This window comes from Notothenia rossii (genome assembly GCF_949606895.1).
Source record: "Notothenia rossii genome assembly, chromosome: 9".
NCBI lineage: Eukaryota > Metazoa > Chordata > Actinopteri > Perciformes > Nototheniidae > Notothenia > Notothenia rossii.
The window spans coordinates 69,913,703-69,933,861 of NC_136907.1; the positions used below are offsets into that span (position 1 = coordinate 69,913,703).

At 39.9% G+C, this 20,159-nt stretch overlaps 2 protein-coding genes and 1 long non-coding RNA gene across 5 annotated transcripts; 2 read left to right on the forward strand and 1 right to left on the reverse strand.

Moving 5' to 3' along the window:
- The first annotated feature begins 1,351 nt into the window (after positions 1–1,351).
- Positions 1,352–13,210, forward strand: LOC307018203 (caytaxin-like). The gene is made up of 14 exons (XM_079648350.1): positions 1,352–1,728; positions 2,019–2,243; positions 4,527–4,633; positions 6,104–6,147; positions 6,240–6,467; positions 6,607–6,765; positions 6,974–7,076; positions 7,402–7,533; positions 7,846–7,932; positions 8,193–8,291; positions 8,753–8,788; positions 8,895–8,932; positions 9,266–9,312; positions 10,597–13,210. The coding sequence occupies exons 3-13, from the start codon at positions 4,557–4,559 to the stop codon at positions 9,277–9,279; spliced, it is 1,017 nt and encodes a 338-aa protein (XP_079504476.1). The 5' UTR covers positions 1,352–1,728; positions 2,019–2,243; positions 4,527–4,556; the 3' UTR covers positions 9,280–9,312; positions 10,597–13,210.
- LOC307018205 lies at positions 6,314–20,128 on the reverse strand. Of its 3 annotated transcripts, XR_013802365.1 has the most exons (7): positions 19,906–20,128; positions 19,470–19,668; positions 10,207–10,376; positions 7,883–7,999; positions 7,457–7,512; positions 6,584–6,743; positions 6,314–6,454 (listed from the first exon to the last, which is right to left on the reverse strand). It is a non-coding gene; the product is annotated as an uncharacterized lncRNA (long non-coding RNA). The 3 variants fall into 3 exon arrangements; XR_013802366.1 differs by lacking the exon at positions 10,207–10,376 and having other exon boundaries at positions 6,596–6,743; positions 19,906–20,046; XR_013802367.1 differs by lacking the exon at positions 10,207–10,376 and having other exon boundaries at positions 19,906–20,046.
- Positions 13,161–15,697, forward strand: LOC307018204 (nicotinamide riboside kinase 2-like). Its single transcript, XM_079648351.1, has 8 exons — positions 13,161–13,303; positions 13,405–13,495; positions 14,291–14,339; positions 14,542–14,707; positions 14,819–14,890; positions 14,977–15,083; positions 15,233–15,318; positions 15,410–15,697. Exons 1-7 carry the CDS (start codon positions 13,278–13,280, stop codon positions 15,316–15,318), a joined length of 597 nt encoding a protein of 198 aa, XP_079504477.1. The 5' UTR covers positions 13,161–13,277; the 3' UTR covers positions 15,410–15,697.
- Positions 20,129–20,159: the final 31 nt, after the last annotated feature.

Below are 20,159 nucleotides of genomic sequence, written 5' to 3' on the forward strand. Positions count from 1 at the left end.
GCTGTTCAAACCAAGGAAATCCTCCATTACCTCCTCAGTGTCCTCTAGTGGTGATGCAGAGGCCTTGCAGACTGTAGTTCTTTATTTATAATACTGTGTGTATTATATTCTTCCAATGAAACTCGACAACTTTTTCTATGTAAATTACACAAACGTATTGTTACAACTTGATGTTAAAATATCTACTCAGTGATTTTTATTTGTATATACATATTTCCCTGAGATCTAGTGGATGCTTGTTTCAGAAACATAAGATCTACAATGTCCTTTTTTTTCTGTATTCACACTGTAACTATTTTACCGTTTTGTTTTCATATTTGCTGACATACAGTAGACCTGTAAACCAGCGAGATACTTTTCAAATGTTTGTCTAACCCCAGGTCCATTAGGTTGCTTAAATATGTCATCTGCCTTGTCGTCATTATTGTTGTAACATTGTCTATATGTCCTATAGTCTTAACGACTTTCCTGTTAAACCTTTAAATGACACAGTACCAGTGCTAGGAACTGTTGACAAAGGTCAATTGGGCTCCTCTGTGGTTTTTGGCTTCATCCTGGTAAAAACCTCCTCATCCACAGCCTCCTCACCTTTCCCCTCAACTATTTCATGGTCAAACATAAGAATTCCTTCAGGTTTCCACTTGTTCTACTCCAGGCTCTTACCCCGACCTTTGGGACTTCATCAAGAGGTTAGTCCAACTTTTGTATCTTACACAAATGAGTAGTCCAGCTCACTATTCCTTTCTTGAGGTGTCTTTCAAGGGGAACACTCTACCACCATCTGGTGGCAGGACTGTCCACACGCAGGACACATATCATTATTAGTGACCCAGTTTCACATGGGCACTGAATATAAATACATATTCAATATTACTTTATGGTACAGCCCTTTATGAAAAACACACAACATAGAATTGTCCTGCAACTAAAGCATATTATTTTTTGCAAAAAGCTACGGGAGTGTACAGTAGTTCCCCTCATTGACTTGTTAAAAAGATTTGAAAGATCTTCAAATAGTAAAGTACCAAAGACAAGATAAGCCACAATTTAAAGCTAAGTAAGTTTTTATTTTAAAAAACCATGACAAATTATATATTCAATTGAGTTCTTTAAGCAATGTGGTTTTGGTTTTAACCTCCCAATGCTGTATTTTCAGCATCTCCCAACAGTACTGGCTCTGTAGGGAAATAAATGTGTTTAGTCACAAGTCTGGTCATGTTGCGTTATCTCAGTGTGCAAAGTAGCGTTATTAACAGAAAACTGCAACAAACCCAAAATGCATTTTATTTCTGCTAAGCAGACGATGGCGGGAGAAGAATAGGAAACTGTGTCTGCCCCCAGAGGGTGATGAGTGCAATGCCAGACAGCGATCCCTCTGTGTAACTGACATGGCCCAGAGCTGAGTGCAGCTGTGAAGGGAGAGGGAGGGATGTAAGCGTTACAGCAGGGAGCAACAGAGAAGGAGGGGAATGTATGTGGAGGAGGGGTTTATCAAGAGCGAGAGAGCTTAAAAGTGATGGGGAGAAAAAGCAAGAGAGAGAAACTGCGTGTGTGTGAAGGAGGAAGATGGTGTTGCCAGGGAACAGCAGTGAAGTAGAAACGTCCATCTTTACCAGCTCGCAGGAGGATAGAAACATGTTACATCATGGATACAAAATGTACTGAACGTGAGGAGAAGGAAAACAGCTGATCCGGACTCCCAGCAGCCCCGGGAGAATCCAAGAGAAGGTAGGCAGGTGTGATTACATAACCACCACAACACATACGGGTGACAGCATCACATCAGGATTAGAGCCTGGGGAGGGGGCATTAGTGTTGGTAGAGGGAGGAGGGGGATTCAGCAGAGACTATCAGAAATGAATGCGAGGAAGAGGAATCGAGAGTGATCATCGTCAGAAGGGCTGAAAGCGAAGGACGAGGATTATCTTTAGTCCGAAAAGCAGCATGGATTCTGACTGAAAAGAGAACACGGTGTTTGCTGTGTGATGATCCCATTCTGTAAACCGTTCTCCCTACAGGAGGATACGACTTCTCTCTCAGCCTCCATCAAAGGCATCGGTGAACAGCAAGAAACGTCCTGCAGCCCAGATCCTGAGCACGAGTGTCCCACATGCAGATGTAAACAATGATGACCCTCATTCTGCTCAGGCAGATTTAAGGAGGAGGAAGGAAATAAAGAGGAGCTTCTGAAAACAGATCAGCCTCTCCTAAGGGCAAAGAGGAAGTTATCCTTATCACAGTATGTGAGTACCCTGACTTTAACCTGATGATTGATTTTCAGTCAGTGACATTTAATGTATTTTTTCTGCTACTGTTTTTGAGTCAAATTACTGAGATGGTGTTTCAGATATGAAGTGGATCACAGTCGTGACAGAAAAGCTTTTCTCCTCCCACAAGAACTTGATGGCCCTATAAAAGTCAATTCTCAATCAGCTTCTTTATCTTGATACCAGCCTAATCTTAACAGATTTATTTTATTTCACAACAGTTGTTCTTTTTACATAATATATGTTTGTCTGTGACACCATTCATTTGGAAAAAGGTGGCCTCGTACTTTGTTGTGTACCAATCAGGATTTAATCTGCTCAAACCAATGCCGTTCGGTCCTGATGAAGAAGATCAACTCTATTGTCAGGAGTTCAAATTCTTGTTAAATTATATCTAAATATGTTTTATCTTTGATTTTGGCTGATTGGGTCCTACATTTGAAGTGTATTAAAGACATTCTTATTTGATTTCATTTTAAGCTAAATATTCAGGGATCCTCTTGTCTCTAATTTGTAATCAAACAAGTTGGGAAAGAACTGAACGTTCCTTTTATCAGTGGCTCTACTGATGCCTATCTCCAAACAGTAGGCCATGTAAATGTTATCATAATGCAGAGGAGGAAGTAATAACGATATATTCTATTCAAGTGAAAGCTCTACTGCTTCACTTACATTGTTCTTACTGTATGTCAAAGTAAGATAGAAAAATATTGACTAAGTACAGCTTCTTTATCTTGAGTGTGTGAGTTTGTTTGGATCGGCACAACACAGTGAAAAGCTGAACAAGTTATTGTTTAGGCTGCCCTGCCATCTGGACTCAAATCCCTAACAAACACGTGCTACTGCACCATTACTGTGTGTCCATCAATCAGTAGTTCACTGTATGAGCAGCTGAGCCTTTACGAGAGACATCTGCGTGGACAACACACCACACACCCTGACCTGCTGTTTCCGTGTGAAATGTGCACTTCTCAGCTCACACCCCTCTTTCAGTCTTTATTTAGCAGGGAAACTAATCATCTCAGACAGCTTTTTTGTTGTTGTGTGAGAACAGAGGAAGTCAGTTGAAAGTGAGATTTAACCAGAAGGATCTTAATAAAAGGGGCTTTCAGGGATTTCCCTATCAAGCTCATACAGTATCAAACACTGCAACTTGTTATGGGATAGTCCAGTCAGTGTAAACACCTCTGTTGTTTCGATAATCCAGTGACAACACAGCAGCTCCAGCAGCATGTAGCCTGAGGGGCTGAGCCTTTTAGTCCACTCTTTCCAGTATAGGCTGTGATGTGTCTCACTATAGCACATCAGTGCCATCCCAATGGGCAAATGGACTGTGTTAACGTCTGCTGCAGCATGAACTCTGACCGGGACTTTTATGTAGGAAGAACAGTCCTCCCCCATTGGCACATTCTGACACATGATGTTTACTCATGACTGATCCTTGTATGACATCCTGCGAAATCAGAAACAAACATTAAAGCTTTACTTCACATACCAAGAAATGGACATGTAGCACTGGAAGGAGGCTTGTCTGCTTTGGTTATGTAAAATATGGAAGTTGAGATGACTACCAACTTGTATGATTCGCTTGTATCTCCCTGAGGTGCTGTTTGAGCAATGTGGTGTTTTATTTTGGTCTCCATTCCCCCGTGATGTAGGGAAAGGAAACCCACTGGGACTTATTTTAGCCAATGTTGTATTACAATGGCATTATCGTACAATATTTACCCATGAGAGATAGCAACAGTGTTTGAAGTCTCTTGCTTTTTTGGATCTCGCAATTGCTATGTATCATACTTGTTAGGAAAGGATAACGTTTGTGGTTTTGTAAGGTTGGATTTTGTACACCCATGTTATGTTTTCTAGCTGCAGTCTAGACTACTTGATGATAGCTCCTAAAAGCTACAGTACACTGGTATTGTGAATAGGACTGGCCTAGTGTACTTTTTTGTATTGTAGTGTATTGCTTTGAACCAAAAAAAAACTCAATTATGCCCACAATACAATTATATAGTTTCTTTCATTCAACCCTCCCTGCATGGTCAACATCCAGGTCTTTCCATCTCCACACCTTCAGTTTGTAACTCTGTCTGTCTGTCGCAAGCTAGTCTCAATTATAATTCTCAAACCAAAATTCATAATCCTGCTTAAATCATCAGGGTTGCGTAAAATGGGTGGAGTTCCCCTTTAACACAGCAACACTCTTTAACTCTTGGTTTCCTACTGAATAAGTCTGTTTCATTTGTTTTTCAACCACAGTGAGCTGAAGCCCGTCCTCCTTTGCAGAGGATGGGTACAGCAGAAGCCACTCTACGCATGGACAGCATGGAGGTCAAGGACGAGTGGCAGGATGAAGACTTCCCCAGGTGTGTGTGTGTGTGTGTGTGTGTGTGTGTGTGTGTGTGTGTGTGTGTGTGTGTGTGTGTGTGTGTGTGTGTGTGTGTGTGTGTGTGTGTGTGTGTGTGTGTGTGTGTGTGTGTGTGTGTGTGTGTGTGTGTGTGTGTGTGTGTGTGTGTGTGTGTGTGTGTGTGTGTGTGTGTGTGTGTGTGTGTGTGTGTGTGTGTGTGTGTGTGTGTGAGCAGTTTGTCTGATTTGTGCACAGGCTTTGACAAACAGGCCCAGCTATGATGCCGAGTGACTGGCGTGTGTTTAATGGTGAAAGGCACCAGGTGTGTTCTTTCCTTGATGTAACCGTTATCTGTTATGTGATTATGATGCGTCAAACAATGGTGAACCGAATAGAAACTAGCACAGAGGGGAAAAAAGGACAAATTAAACACGTCACAGTGTCCAGCAATGGAATAAAAGCCAAGCAAGCACTGTTTAACTGGTAAGCCCCATTTCTACAGCTGAGGAAATGTGGTTATGAAATAGAAGTAGGGGAAAGGACATCCAGTGTATTCACAAGCATATTTGTACATAGTTTATCAGATGATTCGGTCTTTATTTGATAGTTTTCTGTAAGAAGTTGTCTTAGTATTACAAAAATAGAATAATATAACAATGGTATCCTGGTAGCTCAGCTTGTGAAAGCTTATACAGTACGATACTAATGATGTCATTAGAAATGAGAAGAGCAATACTGAGTGTGTATAACAATACATGTGTTGTAGACAGTTTAAACGTAAGAGCAACATTTTACAACGATCTTAAAGGGCTTTTTTCCAATGCAAACTGTTCTACTTCCCACTGTCTTATCCACTCTTGAATGTCTGTTGATGCTGTAAACGTACCTCTACAAAGCTACAACACACAGCGACAACTTAATAACAGCAATTATGCCAAAAGCTCCATCAACTCGCCTGTACTTGTGCTGTTTTAGGGCGTTGCATGCATGTCTGTGTTAATGTCTGTGTCTTTCTCTCTCTGTGTGTCTGTGTGTGTGTCGGTGTGTGTACGAGGGCTATCTACCGTAATCTAGCCCTCTTGTGCCCCAGCTATCTTATTATAATGTCGAAGGGGGAGTTGGTAATTACAGATGTTGCTTTCTCGCACAACACATACTGATTCCCGTACACACCATTGTTAATGAACAATAGCGCCACTCCAAAAACAAAAGAGAAGAGGGAGGAATTGCTAGGAACGATTTCTCCTGCTTTATAAATCATTTTAGGTTTTTATTAAACATTTAGCAAATCATTTAATGTAAATGTTAAATGTTGATGCTTACTGTATAACTAGCAATTTAAAAAAAACATCAGGACAGTTGTTAACTACATAAGAGAAAAACAAAAGGCCAAAGCTCAAATATATTTCATAAATATGTCATTTTATTTGTATTTATAGTGTTTCCATGTCATTGTATTTTTGTTGATTGTTCATACCTTTCCCTGCAGGCCACTCCCAGAGGAAGGAGATGGCCTCACTGACAACAGAACCAGTAAGTGGAGTAAATATACATCATTCACTAAACATATTTTTTTTTTTTTTAAAGATGTACTGTGTCTAAACATTCATGGCCCGTCTGTCCAGATCATCCCACCACTCTAAATGTGGGCGAGACCATGGCTCAGCGTAAGCGCCGCACGCTGGCCGCCCCCGACATGAACCTGTCCCTGGATCAGAGCGAGGGCTCCGTGCTCTCTGATGAGTTTCTGGAAACACCCGACGACCTGGACATCAACGTAGACGACATGGAGACTCCTGATGAGACGGACTCGCTCGAGTTCATCAACAACGGCAACGAGCTGGAGTGGGAAGGTCAGACAGGAATTATAGAAAATTGACAACTTAACATGATCACTATTGAGGAAGCAAAACATATTTTTTTAAGGTCAAGGGATGCTTGCTGGCGAAGTAAGGTTAAACAATCAAACCTTTGTCTTCACCTTGTGTCCAGATGACACTCCTGTGGCCACTGCAAAGCGTCTTCCAGGGGAAAGTGAAGAGGAGAGAGACTCATCTGGCCGTCTGTGGCGAACAGTGATCATCGGTGATCAGGAGCAGCGGATTGACATGCAGGTCATCAGACCGTACCTGAGGGTGGTCACACATGGAGGTGAGTTAAATACCGAGTGCTTGAATTATTTTAATAATATCTGAGTGTTTGTTTGAATGTGTGTGCTATTGGTTTTGAAAGAACAATACTAAAAGGACAGATTTGGCATGTTTTACCCTTGTTTTTGTATTGTTTAAAGACCTCCATGATAATGTCATACTCTGCCAATACACCAGCCATGGTAACGAACGTCTATCTATCCTCTCAGGATATTATGGAGAGGGTCTGAATGCCATCATCGTGTTTGCAGCCTGCAACCTTCCTGACAGCGGCTGTGAGGACTACTCGTACATCATGGAGAATCTCTTCCTGTAAGATCCATTCTGGTCTCGTCGGGGACTTCCTCATTAGCATACTGTGTTCTGAGCCTTTTGAAAGCATCGTTCTTTTACTGTATTCTCTTTGTTGCTGTATAGTTGATCAAAGGATAGGACTGGAGAAAATGTTTCTAGGGAATATGCAAATATTTAAGATCGTTATAAAGATCAGAAGCTAGAAATGAAAGATGAAGACTTGTTTTGGCTTAAAAGAAAACGCTACTCTGTGAAAATTGGACTTATTTCAGGTAAAGTTTTTTCAATTCCAGACGTTAGTGCACAGTTTGAGTCTGATCTGAGTGGTTTGCTCTGCCCTCAGGTACGTTGTGAGCAGCCTGGAGCTGCTGGTGGCAGAAGATTACATGATCATTTACCTGAACGGAGCCACTCCTCGCAGGAAGATGCCCGGCATCAGCTGGCTGAAGAGATGCTACCAGATGATTGATAGGAAGTAAGAAAACAAGACTATATTTCAAAAAACTGAATCCTTGCTTTTTAAAGCACTTCCACATAAAGCATACGACTGGATAAGTGAGAATTATTAGTTATTGAAAACGGACTTTTGAATATAGTTTGCTGTTGTTAAACGCCGCTCCCATATACTTCAATTTATAAACATTTCTAAATGTTTGGATTCTTTATTCACCGTGAAGGCATTGTTTTATAAATGTTCTTCACAAATGTACGGTGACGCAGCTTGATTAAGAGATTGATAAGGGATCATTTTGGGAAAGCTTCATAAAAATGTGAATTTCTCTTTCAGACTGAGAAAGAATCTGAAATGTCTCATCATCGCTCACCCAACGTGGTTCATCCGGACCGTCCTGGCCATCTCCAGACCTTTCATCAGGTGAGGACACAGTCTCTGTGTTTGGTAGTCCATCCATCTTTCCTCTGAGTTATATATCGGCTCTTTTCTAAACAAAAGAAAGAAACACAAAGAAGATCAATTAGAGTCATGACATAATCCATTTGTTTTTCAATTCAAACAATTAGAGAACTAGAAGAGTAAGAGCTATGCTTACTCGCCTCGGATGGCATTGATACAAGTACATATTGAGATTGGATCATTGTGACAGTTATTGCATGTTGTTGATTTTATTTCTGCAGCGTGAAGTTCATGGATAAAATCCGCTACGTTCACACCCTGGAGGAGCTCAGTCAGATCATCCCCATGGAGCACGTGCAGATCCCTGACTGTGTGCTGCAGTGAGTACTCTGAGCCAGCAAGGGTCACTGCTGACACACTAAACATGGCTGCCACGGGTTGTGTTGTGTTTGCATGCTTTCAGTAATAATACCTACTGCTCACAGAACAGTGATGGACCTACATCTTAGCAAAGCTGTATTGAATTCACTCATATTTAGTTTGTGTAATGCATTTATGTTATTGTTCTTGGATGGTAAATTGGTAGATAAGATATTGCAGAGTAAATGCTGACTTAGTACACATGTTATGTTGCAAACATCAGGTGTCGACAGGATTTGAGTAAAAACTCATATTGTTGTTTCTAAACAAACTATAGGTGGGTTAACTTTAGTTTAATCGGAGGCTTTGCAATACAGTGCAAAGCTAAACAAAGTCAACTTGTGATTTTCAAAAGCACACTGCTACAGTATGGAATTTTAGCTTCTTAGCATGTTGACATTTCTATTCTGATTTCTCAAAGGTATGATGATGAGAAGTTACGATCACAAAGTGAAAGGTGAGTATTACATTGTCACGTGATTCTGTTCAAAAGAGTTTGGATGCATTTCTTATTTTTCCTGTATATAAGTAGTATCACTAATAATTGCATGTCTTACTTACAGACTTGAGCAAGAGCAGCAGTCGACAAAACCAACACTAGGTAAAGAAAGGTGACCTCATCTCGCAGTACATACTGTGCAGTGCAGTGCCATATGGAAACTGATAAAGTGAACATGTTTTACTTCTGTGTTCATTTATTATTGTATGTATCATGTCACCTACATACATTGCAACTTTATTTTAGTAAGATAAGGTCCTAGAATGAGAAAGCTACCATCATGCGAAAATACGATGTATAAGCCTACAAAATCAAACTGTGTTTATTCACTTCCTCGAAACACAGATTGGCAACAGAAAAGCAACCTAATATGGGCTGGATCACCTAAATATATATAAAGGTACTCATGGCTTTGCTTTAATCTGTTATTTCCAGGCCAAAGTCAATGATAGCCGACGTTGGCCGTGACATCTGACATTAAGGTAAGCGCTCTCGTTGACAGAACTGCCTTTCCAACCTGCTCCAGCCAGGCTGGTTTGTAATGTCAGCCCGCTGTAACTAATCTCTGGGAAATGTTCTCGCACACACGCATGCTTATGAGCCTATAAGAGACATGATATAGTAAATCACAGAAAAGCTGTGTGGAGTTTTGGTTCACTGAATAAAGGTCTTAAGGTTCGGCTGTCAGATCGTACCGAGTCAAGAGAGCCCACCAGCAGAAATGATTAGATTACTAAAACCCTCTCTTCAAAAGATGAACAGCTTATTTAATTTTTCATTCACGTATAAAACAAGATTTATGTTTTTTTAGTCGAACAGCATTGTCAATTACATTATTTGTGATTTTGCACTGTTGGTCATGTTGGTAAAAAAGGGCATTTTTGACTGTTTCTTTGAGTTATCTGGATTGTTTGCAGTGTTGTGTGTGCAAACAGAAAATAGATGGCTAGCTCCAGGAGGAAGCTGAAGCATGCACATGTTTCTTGCGCAAGGATCCCCTTCATGTTTTGAAAATGCTAAACGGTATTGCTTTCACATAAATAACCATTTGTAATAATAAAATAAACATCCATGCCCTTCTCCGAGAGCACTAGACCAGAATAATAATGCTGTTTAATTAATGTTGATCATCAAGTGCAGATAATTCTTCTGCCTAGTCATCTTTAGTTCTATAAATTGAGACTTCTAGTGAATCCAAGAAGTGTTACGTGATCCTCTAACATCATATTCCCCTTCGTACCCGTGTTACGTAAAGCACAGCTGCTGATCTCTTTAAGCATGCACACAACCAATCAATCCTATTTTTAATGGCCTGTACAACAGGTCCGGCAAATTGATCTTCAGCGCACTGCCTGTCCTGAAATTGAGGGAAATACCTGTCGCAGCAGGTTCTGGGTGGGTTAGGCTGGGTGTTGGGGGTTATTTTAGAACCCCCCCCCCCCCTGCTGTGCTGTCCTGCAGACTGTCCACACAGCCTTTCCATATATCAAAGCAGCTATCAGACATGGGACTGGCTGATATCTCAGGAATGGACACCATCTCCAAACTAAATACCAGGAGAGGAAGCAGAGGAAAAATATATAGGCAACATGTCAAGACTGATTTAGTTCAGATGTACTGTAGTGCATGCTTACTGACACACTGCCACAACAAGGATTGTATAGGAAATGTTTTATTAAAAGATACATAAATGTCAATAGATGTCTTTGAGACTGTTGGGTTATGGAAGAAGCAAAATAATGAAATTGTGTTTATTTGTATTACAGAGCTTTAAAAGGAAGAACCAATGGGGGACATTCACTCATAACATGGGAGCACGCCCATACCAACGCTTTTAAATCTCCTGACTGGATTCATTAGATACAAGACAATCATTTCTCAAACTATTATTTTCCATGACATGCTTGCTTCTAACTTAAAACGAATTTACTCCAAAGCATAACAAGCTAAATCAAAAAAGGCATCTGCTCCCTGCATGTCAAGTGGAGTTTAATTCAAAGCATGAATTCAACTTTATAAATGACAAATTACTCAAGCATCTTCCGACAAGGCATGAAATATAGTTTCTAAGTGTAAATACTTGTGTATATATTTTTGAGAAAGGTGCTTGCACAGATGTGCACACATGTTTTGTTTATTGATATGAGTGGAATGGGTATTGTTTGGTTCAATGGCCGTTAATTGGAAAATAATGTGCAATGCTGTTGTTCTTCTCAGACCTCCAGTACTCTAGATGTTACTGATGCAAACATGTATTACAGTCTTCAGGTTTCCCAGAGTTTGATATGCAGGTGGCATGCTTGTTTATTTCCTTCTGTCTCATTTGTTTATGTCAGTTTTAAAGTCACTCACCATTATGTTTCAAAGATACTTTTACCAAATGGAAAATATACATTGTTACAGATAAAAAAAAGATATATTTAAAAGAGAGATAGTTTCATTAAAAAAGTGTTATTTATGAAAATGTGCCATTTACTGTTTGTAAAAAAATAAATGAATGAACTAAAAAAAGCTTTTTTATTCATGCTATACCTCTTAAACTTAACCTTGACTTCTGATCTTTTTATTGCCTCTAAATATATTTCAGGTTGATCCAGACTGACAGGCAGTCATGAGGGTCTCAATGTTCTTTGTGTGACCTGACAGTCCTTTGTTGCTCTGCTTAGGGGTCATTCGGGCAATCTGAGGTGACCCTTCGTTACGAGTAAGGTATTATAACAATACATAATCCCTTATAAACAATATGATATACACAAATTCAGATATTAAAACAATGAACAATTCTTTACATAACATTTGTTTGTTTGCTAAATTAGCAATGTCAATAATTTGACAGCATCTCTGTGGGCATACTCTTAGAAAGTTATTTTAAACTGAATAGGGAGTATTGTGTGTCTTCCGGGTCATAAAGGGAAAGTATGCAGCACATGCTTCACGGTTCTGGTTCGTGCCCTACAGAATGTTACAGTCTGAACGGGACACTTTTATCATTCCAAATTCCCAGAAATCATTTTCCAAGAATGTAAAATGTTCAGTTCACGAACATGACCCAACAAAACCACATCAAGGCTGAAATCACTTTGATATGAGAGAAATATTATGGTCACACGGTGTCAACAGACCCTCCCTGTGAGTGTCATGGCGGTGAACTCTGAACATGAAACCATGTGCTCTGTTATCTGGGACTCAAAGTTCACCTCTCACACACTTATTACTGAGATAAGAGTTTAAAAACATTATTGCACAGACACAATAGTGACACGAGATTGCACACAGCCGGAGGTGTGCAAAGGGATTATAAGACGGATCTGTTTTATCAGACTGGACTCGAGACATTAATTTGAGGACATTAACTCGAGACACTAACTCGAGACACTGTGGTCACATGGCGGTCGGCCATGCACTCCAGCTGGTTGCATCATAAGTATGCGTGACGCTGCAGGCAGACACACAATAGCCGACTAAATATAGCTCTGGTGGTTTTCAGCCTAGCTGTCAAAGCATGGAAAACCTTCCTCTAAAAAACACAAATAACAAGGTTTCTCTCTTAGCTGTCATACACATGTCTCACTGAGAGGGTTTTACTTTTATACTCTGACATATAACAGTGAATTGTATTGGATGTAGAATTTGTGAACTTATTTGCTTACAAACAGTACAAATGACTTGAGGGGATGCTTCTACTTTTACACTTGTTGTATCCTAGAAACAGTCAGTCATGTCTTTACTTGACATTTTTAGTTTGATATGAATAATATCCATCACATGAACACAGGCTTTATTTTTCAAATACTGCCCTCAATATATTTTGAAACAGTGACAAATTAAGAAGTGAGACTGTTCAGATAGTTCTGGTGTCGCCCTAAATTAATGGTGACAACTTTTAAGCAAACTTTATTCTATTTTCAACGGAGATGTTTGCATTACTTTATATTTAAAGTCTTGGAATTGATATTGAGTGATTAGTTTAGTTTAAAAGTCAAATGTATCTCAAATAAATTAATATTTGACAAGCTGTAAACTATCAATCACCGGTAGCTTTTGGTCTGAGACTCCACATGTGGCTCTTTCCAAAAAGACAGAAATATTTGTGCGTGTCTTTACTGTGTATCTATACGTTCTCCGACCCCTGCAGCAGGTGGAATATTTGGGATCTACTTTCATGCAACTGTGAGGGTCCCAATGTAACCCCCCCTGGTGCTGCATGGCTGCTTATAGGCTGCAGGAAAAGGAGGTCTATTGGTCAGGGAGGCTGTGACGCTGCAGCTGAATCCTTTATATGTCCGGCAGGGAGATTGTCTATCAATGAAGTAGTAAAAGGGGGGAACGTCTGTGACCGAGAAGGAAAAGGTTTTCACAAGAAGCTTTTTAGTCTGTTTGCTTTGGGTGGGTTCCCTTCTTTTATTTACTGAATTCCAGAGGTGACCAATAAACAAACAAAGCCAAAATGAAGTTCATCATCGGCATTGGAGGGTAAGTCTTCATTCATTTATTTACCTACTACTGCTTGTCTATTTTTGAAACTTAGAAGATAACTCACATCTGTGTTTAATCCAATTATTTTACATTTTCAGAGTGACCAACGGTGGCAAGACCACTTTAACAAATAGACTACTAAAGACATTACCCAACTGTTGTGTGGTGCACCAGGATGACTTTTTCAAGGTAAGCCAAATTAAACTCCTTTAAAGTCATTTTGTGTTAAATGTAAAGCTAAAGCAACTATTGTAATATTGTTGAGTTAATGCAATAATTACGTGTGATAGATTGAATTTGAGTTTATTTTATGCTCAGAAAAAAACAAAAAAACTCCAATGTGACTTACAGTAGTCCTGTCATCACAATAGCCTGGTGTTACATCTGGCTGATTGTCTCCTGGACAGCCAATGAAAGGGCTGAGCGTCCCCACTTAAAGTCAGACTTTGTCCAACCAGCTTTTTGCATAATTATTAAACTCAAGATTTTAAATTAACCCCATATATATTTCCGTGCTACATTCAGGACCCCTAAAGGCTGATTGACCATCAATCACCAATTTCATATAACATTTTACAAGAGAATGAATGGCATGCTCCCGCTTATATCACGTATTTCTTCTATAGCAATACATAAAAATCGCACATTTTAAATCCAAAAACGCCTTCAGATTTATTCTTATAAGTAAAATAGCCTGCAACACTTCGCTTAAGTAGCTAGCTAACAACATTGTAAATTTAAGGTCACAGCAAGCGTTTCGACCCTTCAGCAAAGTTTTAAAAGATTTTAAGAATGCTGTGTCCTAAGGTATTGAAACCAACATATTGCAAACGCAACACTGAAAACTATTTTCAACCGCACCAAAAATGGTCCCTTAGTGCTACTTTTGGTGGAGACGAGTCCTTGCCCTGTCCTGTCCAGGTGTGATCAGCTCCGACTGCTTACTAGGTTGCAGCAATGTTTTATTGGTGACTGTTATTTCAGAAACCCGATCAAATAGAAGTCGGCGACGACGGCTTTAGACAGTGGGATGGTAAGAACGGATTTTGCGTAGGAAAACCATGCAGTAATGTACTTTTTCTTTCCTGCACATTTCTTACAATTTGGTAACCGTAAACTTTGTGAATGCCTCAAACATTCACTATCTTTGACCGATGTGTGTTACAGCACATTGGTGAAGAGCATAGTTTCCTTGTGTGGTGAAGCCTGTTCTTTTCTCTCCTCTCTTTGTTCAGTGATCAACGCCATCGACATGGAGGCTATGGTTAGCACCGTGAAAGGCTGGCAGGAAAACCCTGTCAAGTTTGCCCTCTCCCACGGCGTCAGCATGTCACCTGAATCCACCTCAGAGGAGGGGATCCATATCCTCATTGTGGAGGGGTTCCTCATCTACAACTACAAGTGAGTTGCAAGCCATCTTAATCAGTTTTCCACTCAAGTTCTCAAATGTAACCTACAGACGTCTTGACCTTGATTAGCTGTTCACTAACCTGAGCCTCGCTTCCCCCTCAGGCCTCTAATTGACGTCTACGACAAATGTTTCTACATTTCCATTCCTTATGAGGAGTGCAAAAAGAGGAGAAGGTAACACGTCAACACCGCAACGTTGACAGATTCTACTTGAATATTGGACAGGCTATACAATGACTTGATTGGTTATCTATCTGCAGTACAAGGACATACACCCTCCCCGACCCCCCCGGCCTGTTCGACGGCCATGTCTGGCCCATGTACTTGAGACACAGGAAAGAAATGGAGGACAACTGCGAAAGAATAGGTATGTCGAAACTGAAATCTGAAATAACAAATCAACGCCCTTTAATGTTCCTACTTTGCTTGTACTCCATATTGACGTCCCTCATGACAAAATAGCTTCTGCTACCTTTTGACAAAAAAATCATTTCTAATGTATATCTTTCTGTACAGCATATCTCGATGGAATGACATCAAAGGACGATATCTACAACAAAGTATATGAAAGTTTTCAGAACGGCCTGCTGAACAACTTATAGGTACATTTAAAATATAATCTTTAATATGTTCACCAACAGTGTGACAGTGACAGTGTTATTAACCCTCTCCTTTCTCTCTCTCTCTCTACAGCAGGACTAGGATAACAGTGGAGCTGTGTATAGACTTGTAAATATAACTTTGAGCACATGTGTAACAGCAGTGTGTAGTTCTAGCCTGATTTGTAAATAGTTAATCCTGTTATTAAGCACCATGTTTTTATGGCCCTGTGTAATTTTTTTTTAAAGATAAGCCACATCTGGACGGCCCAGTGTTTAACATCAGGGACGGATCACAACACTGATCTGTATGTGAATCTATAAAATACCCACTGGGAGGAAGGATTTGTGTCTCGTAACTGAATGAAACGACTGAATCCGATTTGTGTTTCCTGTTTTCATTTCAAATGCACACACACACACACACACACACACACACACACACACACACACACACACACACACACACACACACGCAAGTCACAGGCCTTACATCAAAAACATGTGTGTGATAATGATTGAAAACATCCTGTGGCTCATAAATGACACCTCTTATCACCCAGATTAGATTAGAGTTGCATTAAAAGTGTACTGCTAACCGAATCACACAGATTGTATTCCTGAAACACACAATGGCTGAGCTATTGCAGTGTACAGGAAGGAGGAACAATTTACAAATATTGGTTAACTTATTTAATCTCTTCTTTTTAGACAGATAAATATATATATGTGAAAAGGCTATTTGAGCATCTATCATCAAAAACTAAACAACCAGGAGCTTTTTGAGTAGTCAAACCCCCTGACACAAGCAACACAAATTAGTGTTTTATTCGCCTATATTTATCAAAGGTGTTACATTTTAGTTATCCACTAAATTGCCTTGAGATGGATTTATAATGCCACACCCTTCCCATGTATGAGGGCATTTTTTTTGTCTTTTAAGTGGCATCAATTACTTTGATAATATTATTGTTTTACCAATGTTGAATTGGAAAGTGACATATTTGAACGTTACTGGGGGAGTTTTGTGGCTAACGTATACATTTCTCCCACCATTTCTAGACTAAAAACTCATTGAATCATGGCGTAATGTAAAAGGTTAAAGAACATGTAAACTGATCACCTCCATAGCACAAAATGAAAATATCCGATTATATTTCTGTAAACCTTGTTAGGGGAATTCTCTTTTCACATCACAGAAAGGTCAGAGCCACAGAGTGCTTTGATAAAGCTTCCCTTCTGTGTTAACATCACATCCATTAACATGAAGTAACCTTTCTCTTTTCTAGCCTGTAGCGTCTCATAATAGAAAGAAGTATTTTGGTTTTGTCTGCTCAGTAAATGTTATTTTTTGAATTACTGGCCTCAACTTAAAGGTGGGGTAAGTAATTTTGGAGAAACCAGCTCGAGTGCGCTAGAATCTGAAAGGACACAACCGGAAAAAATCTGCCACTTCCTTACAGAGCCCCTCCTCCAACACACACGAACGCGCACATGACCAATGAGGGCACGAGATAAGTTTGTGCACAGATGGAAGGCTGATAGGCAGGTAGGCCATCCAGTTATTTTAGCCGGGCCGGCTAAAATGATTGCTCGTGCTTTTTACAGTAGGCTACTACGGCTTCCACAGATGAACATTTTTTATGTATTTATTGTCAAAGCATTTAATGTATTCATTGCTATGGGGATGTTAAGAGCATTCCATGGAATATAACAAAAAGTGTTTCTGAAATAAATTACATACCCCACCTTTAATCAACACATGGGGTGAAAGTGCTTTTGCTTTTGCCGGAAATGTCCAAACATCTCTGAAAGATAAAATGTTCTTTCTAAAGTCACACACATCGCTCTTACCCTCAGCCAACATTGTCTGCACAGAAATGAGGGGAGACACGGCCGTAAATTCTCCCTTTTATTGACACTTTAATATCAAAAGCCAGTTAATGATAGGGTCACCTTGAGGGTTATCTTTCATATCTGCGGCTTGAGTCATAAGACAATAACTGGCAGTGACGACCAAGGCAACAAGGGATTTAAAGTCAGAGCATGTATAAATCTTTAGTGTAATTTAGGCTTTTCCAGAATCTGTCTTTCTTGTGAGCGAAAACACTGCACAGTGCTCTGGTAGAGCCTCAGAGGGTGTGTTCGGGGTCTTGTGATACGTTTCTGGGAGTCTTTACATGCCAGCAGTGGGCCTGGAGCAGATCTGCTCAGTTAGTTTATATTTAGGTTTAGCGTCTGTGGTGTCAGGGGAATATTTTTAATGAGTGTACAGCCAATTGCAGTTTGCCACACACTCACCCCACATTTCACCGCCTGCTCTGACTCAGGGGCCGGGCCCCGGTAACATGAGAACCTCATGCTCCCACGTCACCTGACGCCATGGCAACCTCGAAAGTACAGCCGTGGCGTCCATATTTAGGCGGCGAGGCCGCAGACACAGGAGATGAGCGGCTGTCACATGCTGTGCAGAGACCCTGTGTGAGGACCCCGAGGCATGTGAACAGTTGTGGTAATGCCACTCAAGGAATGACAGGAATATTTATGGCTGCCTCGCTGTGACTAAACATGTGAACAACTGAAATCCCCCTTGCACATATAAACCCTATATAAACATTACTTAAATGTTTTACACACTCTAATGTAGCTGTTAGCAGGTGTGTAGTCATGTTCTGGTTATTAACTGTATCTTACATCCATAATCTTAATTTTTCATTCAAGGAACATTTAATATTGTGCATTATTTATTTATTTATTTTATTGTCAAAATGTTTTTTATTAAGCCAACTCTTCTCCCCCTACGCTTTTCACCTACATTTCTCACCATACGCACTCTATATATACTTTATGGCTGCCCATAGGAAGATTTGTTGACAAATACTGTAAACACTTATAGCCGCTTGCTACCACATTAAAGTGTGTTATGACCCATCTAAGTTTATATACTGCTTATGTTAGGTAGAGATACAGTGACAGGTGGGCCCCATGTTCCTTATTGAGTCATTTTTTAAAAGGTCACAAAGTTGTGATTATGTAACTGGCTCTCGGTCCTGATCGGTCTGCACTGACCTAAAACCCACACCAGAGAAATAAATGACATGCATGCTGCCAGCAGAGGAGGGAGTACACAACAAGCAAAAGCTCAACTACAGCCTTGAAAAACATTTTCTTTTGCACTGGAAGAAGAAAAACGCCCCGATATTCAAATCTGAGGTAGTCAACTCACCTTGAAAATGTGAAGTTTAGCTCAGAGATATACTTCCACTTTTATGTGGAGTCCAAACATTTTGCTCAATAGAAGTCAATAGTTTGCTCCATTTTTTTTTGCCAATAATAACTCGCTTAGTGAACGTTGCAACAAATCCTCAGGACGCCCTTATTCGCTGTTGAATTATTCTAACTAAATCTCACAAATATGAATCTTTAGGAACTACAACTAGTTTTATTGGGTTTCTGTCAATTGAAAAAAGTATTTAAGATAAGTCTGACCTAATATAAAAAATATATATATATACATACATGTATATATATATATATTTTTGTATTGACTGTGGATTGGACCAAGTAATACAAACTAAACATATAGTTTATCCTGTCCACATCTAAAAGAAAAATACATACAAACATTGACTCTTTGTCTTCCTTTTCTGTTTCTGCACAGATATTTGGTTACAAACACATTTGTAAAAAGTGTTGAAACAGAAGTATCCTGCAGTCATGCACAGTAAAGCTTAAGGGGCAAGATGACCTCTTAACATCAGGAGGTATTAACATGTCAATCTGGGTAAAGGGTCTAATGGCGGGACGGTTTTTAATAGCTCACACATAAAACATCAGTTTGTCACGTGTAGATCAACCAAAACGTGAAGGCTTAGAGCTGAAACGTGAGGAGAGCTGACCGCGCTGATTTGGGTGAAGGTTAATTAACTTTAAGCAACATGCGTGTGACAAGAAACCTGATGATCGACAGTCGTCAAATAACAGATCATTCATAATTTATTAGACACTTCTATTTTAACTCGGGTTAGAAAGAAACAAACAAAGAAAACTCTAAATCTGTTTTATTTAAAAACTCACTTTCAGGAGTAGCTACCATAAAGGGACAACAGTATAATAATGTTCATGTTTTTTCACACATTTGTTCAGCATCTCACCTGCATTGTCTCCCCATGATCTGTGGTAAACCCTCAGGCTTTATCATTTAGTTGTAAACTCCTCAGACTGGCAGTGTGAGGCCTTCAGGGGAAGTAAACAGGTGTATTCCTTGTGTGGATGTTTTCTCGTGGTAAAACCATTTTAAGACCATCATCTTCGTTTAATCTCACAAGAAGCAAAGCTGTGAGCCCTGGATACCTAGATTCATGGGATAAGATATATTCAAAGCGTAAAAAGAATTAGTGTCTCGCTCTGGGAAAGATCTGCTGCTGCTGCTGCTGCTGTCTACCATGAAAACAACCAAAAACTTTATTTTATGTACAAGCAACCCTATAGTTCACAGTAAAGATTAGTTTTTTGTGGCAACATTTGTTGTGATTTGTTTACTTTCAGGTCAGACACACAAGAAAGACTAAATTTAACGTTAATACTTACTGGCTAAACTTTGTGGGTTACATGTCCTGCTCGGGAAGTCTTGTGCCAAACCAGTGCCGAGGATCTGTGGCTCTTATAAATCTGGAGTGCTGCACTTTGGAGCAGGCAGGGGGAGGTGTCTTTGACTAAGAATAGAAAAACATGCAGGCTCAACGTCCTGATGCCCTATTTGGATGAGGAAACACACACCACGGCACAGCAGGAGAGAGGTGACACACACTGAGCTCTGCCTGACTCTGTGTGTGTGTCCCATC